The sequence below is a fragment of the Macrobrachium rosenbergii genome, chromosome 21 (assembly GCF_040412425.1).
Source record: "Macrobrachium rosenbergii isolate ZJJX-2024 chromosome 21, ASM4041242v1, whole genome shotgun sequence".
NCBI lineage: Eukaryota > Metazoa > Arthropoda > Malacostraca > Decapoda > Palaemonidae > Macrobrachium > Macrobrachium rosenbergii.
Genome location: NC_089761.1, coordinates 34,444,273 through 34,451,772, shown reverse-complemented (window position 1 = coordinate 34,451,772; position 7,500 = coordinate 34,444,273). Strand labels below are relative to the sequence as shown.

Below are 7,500 nucleotides of genomic sequence, written 5' to 3'. Positions count from 1 at the left end.
GAGAAGAAAGAAGTCACTGGGCCTGCAAAAGACAAAGAAAAGGTTCCAGAGAATAAAAGTGAAGTCACTGAAAAGGTTCCAGAAGAGAATAAAGAAGTCACTGTACCTACAAAAGACAAAGAAAAGGTTCCAGTGGAGAAGAAAGAAGTCACTGAACCTGCAAAAGACAAAGACAAGATCCCAGTGGAGAATAAAGAAATCACTGAACCTGCAAAAGACAAAGCCAAGGTTCCAGAGAAGAAAGAAGTCACTGGACCTGCAAGAGACACAGAAAAGGTTCCAGAAAAGAAGAAAGAAGTTCAAGAGCCTGAAAAAGACAAAGGAAAGGTTCCAGAGGAAAATAAAGAAGTCACTAAACCTGCAAAAGAAAAAGAAAATGATCCAGAGGAAAAGAAGGAAGTTACTGAACCTGCAAAAGACAAGGTTCCTGAAAAGAAGGTAGAAGTCACTGAACCTGCAAAAGACAAAGAAAAGGTTCCTGAAAAGAAGAATGAAGCCAGTGAGCCCACCAAGGATAAAGAGAAGGTTCCAGAAGAGAAGAAAGACAATGACCCTACCAAAGACAAAGAGAAGGTTCCAGAGGAAAAAGAAAGAAGTCATTGAACCTGACAAAGACAAAGTCCCAGAAAAGACAAAAGAAGTCATTGAACCTGCTAAAGACAAAGACAAGGTCCCAGAAAAGGCGACAGAAGTCATTGAACCTGCAAAAGACAAAGACAAGGTCCCAGAAAAGACAAAAGAAGTCATTGAACCTGCAAAAGACAAAGAAAAGGCCCCAGAAAAAGCGAAAGAAGTCATTGAACCTGTAAAAGACAAAGTAAAGGTGCCAGAAATGGCGAAAGAGGTCACTGAACCTGCAAAAGACAAAGATAAGGTCCCAGAAAAGACAAAAGAAGTCATTGAACCTGCAAAAGACAAAGATAAGATCCCAGAAAAGACAAAAGAAGTCACTGAACCTGCAAAAGACAAAGACAAGGTCCCAGAAAAGGCGAAGGAAGTCACTGAACCTACTAAAGACAAAGAAAATGTCCCAGAAAACACAAAAGAAGCCATTGAACCCGCAAAAGGCAAGGTTCCAGAGAAGAAAGAAGTCATTGAACCGACAAAAGACAAAGAAAAGGTCCCAGAAAAGGCTAATGAAGTCACTGAACCTGCAAAAGACAAAGACAAGGCTCCAGAGAAGAATGAGAAAGATACTGGGCCCCCTAAAGATAAAGCAGAACAAGAAAAGGGTGTAAATGAATGTCCAAAAGTCGAGAAGAACGAAACCAAGCATCAGGCGGACGAGAGTCAGTCAGAAGTCTCTGAGAATAACAGAAAGAACGCCACCGGCAATGACACTGAGGGCAAGGGCAAAGATTTGGCGCGTAAGAAAACGGTGTGCTGTTTGCAGTCACTCGCAAGTAGAGCTAGTTTCCTATAGAGTTCTCCTTTTATTTATAGTTTCTTTCTTTGAGTAATGTACCTGAACACTGTGATACGTTCATCATCTCAGCCTTCAGAACACAGAGCACCATCTTCCTTCGTCACCACATTCAGCCAGTAGACGACATTTAACTCTCGGAAATGAAGCACCCAGGTGCTGTGTGAGATCTGCACAGGCGTCAGTTACAGAGTTACAGTTTTTTCTTTCAAAAATGACTCGCGAACTGCCTTTCACGCGCGAGACTCCTCGACGAGATTTTTGCCTTCAGCGAAATGGCAGTTTATACAGTTTTTGACATTTTTTACCTTTTCTTAAGTTTGGGAGGTCACAGGTGAAAAGGTCTACGTGGTACATATAGGTGAAGGTTGTTCATTGGTAATTTGGTTCAGTAAAGCTTCACATGTGCACAGTTCTTTCTCCATGTGTGTACTGTTTAAGGTAGTACACTATTGCACCGCACATATGACAACAACTGTGTTGAGTTATTCGTTTACTTTATATCTTCCTCTGTGTTTCTTTCACTTCTGATCAGTACGTATTTAACATCACTGTTTTGCAACACCAAATCAAAAGTTCAAAATTTTGCATATTTTCGTCCCTTTTTGAAACCAAACAGAACTAAAGCTTCTAATGGTTCTGATGAAGCGTTTTACAAAGCCACACAATACTTGACTAACGTGTTAGACGAGGCTGGCCTTATGCCACCACGGGCTCTTGCTCTCATTTCCCATCCATCCCCCATTGACACAAATCAGCTTTCTTTTCCCACAAAATTCCAAATTCACTCAGAATCAGAATTCATTCTGTCCATTATTTACGTCCAGTAGTGGGGACACAATTAGTATGTTTAGAATCAAGTAAGTTTAGACATTTTTACTTATATTTCCTGATTGATCTATTTTGAATAACTCCTTTTTGTCCTGCATTTGCCTCGGTAGATTAAAATCCCCCCTGCACGTGTATATACATCTAGAGAGAGGCTAGTAGTTTCATCTAGATTTTAACTAGACTTATGATTTCCAGAATTAGAATTTTGATGGATTTATTTTTGGGATGAACAGAAACCAAATGATGATTATGTATCTGTCGAACTCTCGGCACACCTAGAGAGAGCCTGGTAGTTTCATCTAGATTTTAACTAGAATTTTGATTTCCAGAACTAGAATTTTGATGGATTTATTTTTGGGATGAACAGAAACCAAATGATATTTGTGTATCTGCTGAACTCTCGCCACACCTAGAGAGAGATGCTGGTAGTTTCATCTAGATTTTAACTAGATTTCTAGAACCAGAACTTTGATGAATTTATCTTTGGGACGAGCAGAAACCAGTTAATAATTATTTCTGTTGAACTCTCACTACACTTAACGAGAGATGCTGGTAGTTTCATCTAGATTTTAACTAGATTTCTAGAACCAAAACTTTGATGAATTTATCTTTGGGACGAGCAGAAAAGAGATGATGTTTATTTCTGTTGAACTCCCACTACAATCTTTATCTGTTAAGTCTCGGAAAAGATTATGTTCGACTTAATTCTTATCATCATTTGAAGTCTTGCCGTCAAGATAAAGAAAGCTTTTGATCATTGCTTTCCAAGATTCAAAGTTTCACTTGCATAGAGTTAATATTTCATTCGTTTTTTAATTAACTAGTCAGGCGTTCAAAGTATATGGCAGTGAAGTTATAATTATTTCTATAATATACAACGTTTCATTTACGTATAATTAATATCTTATTAGTAATTTAATTAGTCAGGCGTTCAAAATATATGTCTAATATTTTCATTTTCATTTTAGCTAAATTGTTTTTTGAGAGAAATATCTCGAAGTACATCTTCAAAAAAAATCTTGATATGGAAAATTCCTTGAAACATTTTAAAAATTCATTATTTTTACTGTTCTAAAAAAAAAACTGTTGTCCTAATCTAGCCCAGATCTGAAGTTTTATAAAAATTCATGATTTTTAGGTTTCTCAAAACAAAAACTGCTGTCCTAATCTAGCCCAGGCTTGATGTTTACATTGTAGACTTAACTGACCTTATACCAAACAGCACGGGCTCTTGCTCCAAAAACAGCCTGTGGCGAAGCGTGAAAGAACTTGGAGTGAATTTTACGATTTTATATTTATATAGTTATCTGAAGACATCCATTTTCTATCACTCTTGTCAGCATTTCTAAAGATTCACCTAATTTATCTTTACTTATCTTTGTCAGATTTGTCTTATTCCAAAGATTTATTCAGTTTATCTTTACTCAAATTTACCTTTTTTCAACTATTGCACTTTACTCCTTAAACTTCTTATTCTTGAATATTAAAATGCAAATTTGGAAATATATTAGCGTTTGCTGAACTGCTTTTGTGAAGGGAAAGCTATTATTTTCGTAGATTTAAGGAACCATAAAACGTTACAAAACCATTATGTCAACCCAACTCAGCCTCCAAAATCAATCATGTTTCTTTTTTGTATTTTCAAAAATGATTCCTTAGACGCGTCTTGCTTCCATTTTGAATTAGAAAACTCAATTCCTGGCTTCATTTAGACGTATGTGTGTACGTTAGTTTTGACGTAGCCAGCGGCTATAGTTAGTGTAACTATAGACACTAGGAATAACTTTAGAGATTTTAGAAATACCTATATTTAAGTACATAGATTAATACTAATCTTGTCATGTTTCTGTCATGTCTATACTGTGTATTCTGTGTGTCAACCCGTGTCTCTCTCCCGCATGACTTTAATAAAAACTAATTTTCTGTAACCAATTGCTACTAACCAAATGCTTTCTAACCTTTCTCTCGTCTATTCCATGCAATCAGAGGAGAGTGAAAGTGGGCCGAAGGATAGTGAAAATGGGAAGGAAGTGAAAGATCCCGATAAAGGGAAAGGTGACGAGAAGGAGAAAGAGAGCGAAGTGAAAGGTGCCGATAAAGGGAAAGGTGACGAGAAGGAGAAAGAGAGCGAAGTGAAAGGTGCCGGTAAAGGGAAAGGTGACGAGAAGGAGAAAGAGAGCGAAGTGAAAGGTGCCGATAAAGGGAAAGGTGACGAGAAGGAAAAAGAAAGCGAAGTGAAAGTGGTGGGGGAGGAAAACACCAAAGAAAAGGAGATAGCGAAATCGGATGATGGGGGAATTAGTGAGGAGGAGAAAAGGGCGGAGGAAGTGAGGAAGGAGAAGGAGAAAAAGGTTGAGGAAGCGAAGGATAACGACGGTAAGAAGGAAGTGAGGAAGGAGAGAGAGAGGAACGTGGCTAAACCAGACGAGGGAGAGGAGCCGATGACGAACGGAACGGTGGTCGTGGACAGCGAAAAGGGTGAAAAGGAGAAAGAGAAAGAGAGAGAAGAGAAAGGAAAGGAGAAAGAGACGACGCGACTCGGCGACGTCAAAATAGACATCGACGGCGACGCCAAAGAGAAGTTAATCAAAAACGACGGGGCGGACGAGAAGACGGGAGATTCCGCAAGTAAGATTGGGCAGAAGTCCCCCCTCCCCCTTTCCAAAACCCTCCAATCCACCCTCCCCTGTCATTTATATTCATTATCAGATAGAATTTGTGTAATAATATTAATGTCTCCGTAATTTTTTATTTTATATCACTATCTATATATATATATATATATATATATATATATATATATATATATATATATATATATATATATATATATATACGGTCTTAAGTATAATTCCTATGTATTTGTGTGTATACATTTTGTCTATGAAACTGACAACCAGACCTCATTCTAGAGCAGTTACAGCTCTCTCTCTCTCTCTCTCTCTCTCTCTCTCTCTCTCTCTCTCTCTCTCTCTCTCTCTCTCTCTCTCTCTCTCTCAGTTGTTTGTAAAGAGACCTGGAAAATTCAGACTGTCAGTTCAGCAATAAAAGTTAAATTCTAAGATGGCCACTTTGAGGCCAAGTCGAGAGCAACTCCACTTGAGAGAATTGAGGCTAAAGTGAGAGATAATTATGCCCGCCATTTGTCTCACGCCAAGTTTTATTCCATCCCTTTATTCTTTTTTATTTATTTTATTTTATTCATACATTCTATTCGGAAAGTCTCTGCTTCAGTGGCCGCTGAAGGGCTTTTGTTTCAGTGGCCACTTTGAGTCTTTGTTTCAGGGCCTATTGAAAGTCTTTTTCTCAGTGGCCACTGAAGGTCTTTTGTTTCAATGGCCACTGAAGGTCTTTTGTTTCAATGGCCACTGAAGGTCTTTTGTTTCAATGGCCACTGAAGGTCTTTTGTTTCAATGGCCACTGAAGGTCTTTTGTTTCAATGGCCACTGAAGATCTTTGTGTCGGTAGCCACTGAAGTCATTGTCTGAGGGCCACTGTTGGCCTTTGTTGTGGCAGAACCCTTCGTTTGAAAATGACAAAAAGCCTTTGTTTTTTTGCCATTTAAGATCTTTTTCCAGTGGCCACTACAGGCTCTTCAATGGTGGCCTTAATGGCCTTTGTTTTGATGGCCATCAAAGGCCTTTTGATTGTGTTGCCACTACTAAAGGCCTTACTTTCTGAAGACCTTCATTTGTACTTTGATAGAATTCTTGGGTTCTGTATATTAATTTTTTATGAGCCTGTTTTCTGCATTGATAAAATAACTAATTTTTGTATATACAAACACACATACGTACATATTAAATACATACATATATATGCACATACAGACACTCATAGATTCTTTATATTAATTTTTCTATTAACCTGTTTTCTGAATTGTAAAAATAACGATCTTTCGTATATACATACATATGTATATATTTACACACATGCATACATACACATACATGCACATACATACATACAGACAGACACATATTCATGACATATACAGTACAAAACAAAATAAAACCTCAAGGATACTTCAAGGATATTTCAAGAGAGAGAGAGAGTGAGAGTGAGAGTCAGGCTTCCTACTTCCTTCGACCTTGCATAACCTTGAGAGGTCAGTGACCCTGCTTTCTTCGCTTATCCAGAGGACTCTCTCCAGACATTCGCAGGATTGTCAGTCATAAAGGAAGCTTTCTTTTAAGCTTTCACTGTATTATTATTATTATTCAGTTGAATCCTATTCATATGGAACAAGCCCGCCACAGGGGCCGTTGACTTTAAATTCAGGCTTCCAGAGACTATTATTATTATTATTATTATTATTATTATTATTATTATTATTATTATTATTATGAAGATGAATCCTAAATATATACATATGGAACAAGCCCACCACAGGGGCCATTGACTTGAAATTCAAGCTTCCAAAGATTATTATTATTATTATTATTATTATTAAGACGAACCCTATTCATATGGAACAAGCCCACCGAACGGGGCCATTATAGACATGAAATTCAAGGTTCCAAAGAATATTATTATTATATTATATTATTGTACAGTTTCGTAACAGAAATAATAATTTGAAAAGTCGCCCAATTCCTTCAAAGTTCTAAAAGTTGCAAATTGCTCCAAGATGCCAAAAATAAGTGCTTTAAAAAAGTGTTCATGTGGCAGCTTTTTCTCCCCTTACTACGAAAACTGGACCAAAGATTCGTACCAGGAAAAGACAATAATTTAAGAAGTCGCCCACTTCGTACAGAGTGCTACAAGTTGCAAGTTGCTACAAGATGCCAAAAGGAAGTGCTTTAAAAAAGTGTTCATGTGACATCCTTGTCTCCCCACATCACGTAAAAATAGGACCGAATGCTTCCCGTCACTTTTGCAGTGGCTAACACCCGTGGGAGATGTATTATAACACACAGCAATTGGCTACAAGGGTCTTTCTTAGCCAGCAAACAGTTGAGGCGTGATTGTAATGCAGCGTACACATGACAGCTATATGCGATGCTGTCACATAGTAACGGCTTATTAGAAGCCGTGAGGAGGTCTGTTGTTGTTTCCGAGAGAGAGGAGTCTCTCTCTCTCTCTCTCTCTCTCTCTCTCTCTCTCTCTCTCTCTCTCTCTCTCTCTCTCTCTCTCTTGTTCCATTCTTATTATCGTTCTGTCTTGGTGTTCGTAAGTTTGTTACGTATAAATATAAATTATAAATTTTATTCTACTTAATTATGATTTCTCATTATTATTATTAT

At 37.7% G+C, this 7,500-nt stretch overlaps 1 protein-coding gene across 5 annotated transcripts in view; it reads left to right on the top strand.

Moving 5' to 3' along the window:
* Positions 1–7,500, top strand: part of LOC136849906 (sialin-like) — a 69,949-nt gene that overhangs the window by 10,746 nt on the left and 51,703 nt on the right. For 3 of the 5 annotated variants that reach the window (XM_067123420.1, XM_067123418.1, XM_067123417.1), the window contains exons 1-2: positions 353–1,367; positions 4,241–4,882. In XM_067123420.1, the coding sequence (XP_066979521.1) occupies positions 491–1,367; positions 4,241–4,882 (1,519 nt within the window). In that variant the 5' untranslated portion in view covers positions 353–490. Of the gene's footprint in view, positions 1–352; positions 1,368–4,240; positions 4,883–7,500 lie in introns of those variants that run through there. The other 2 variants (XM_067123421.1, XM_067123422.1) reach the window with 1 other exon arrangement.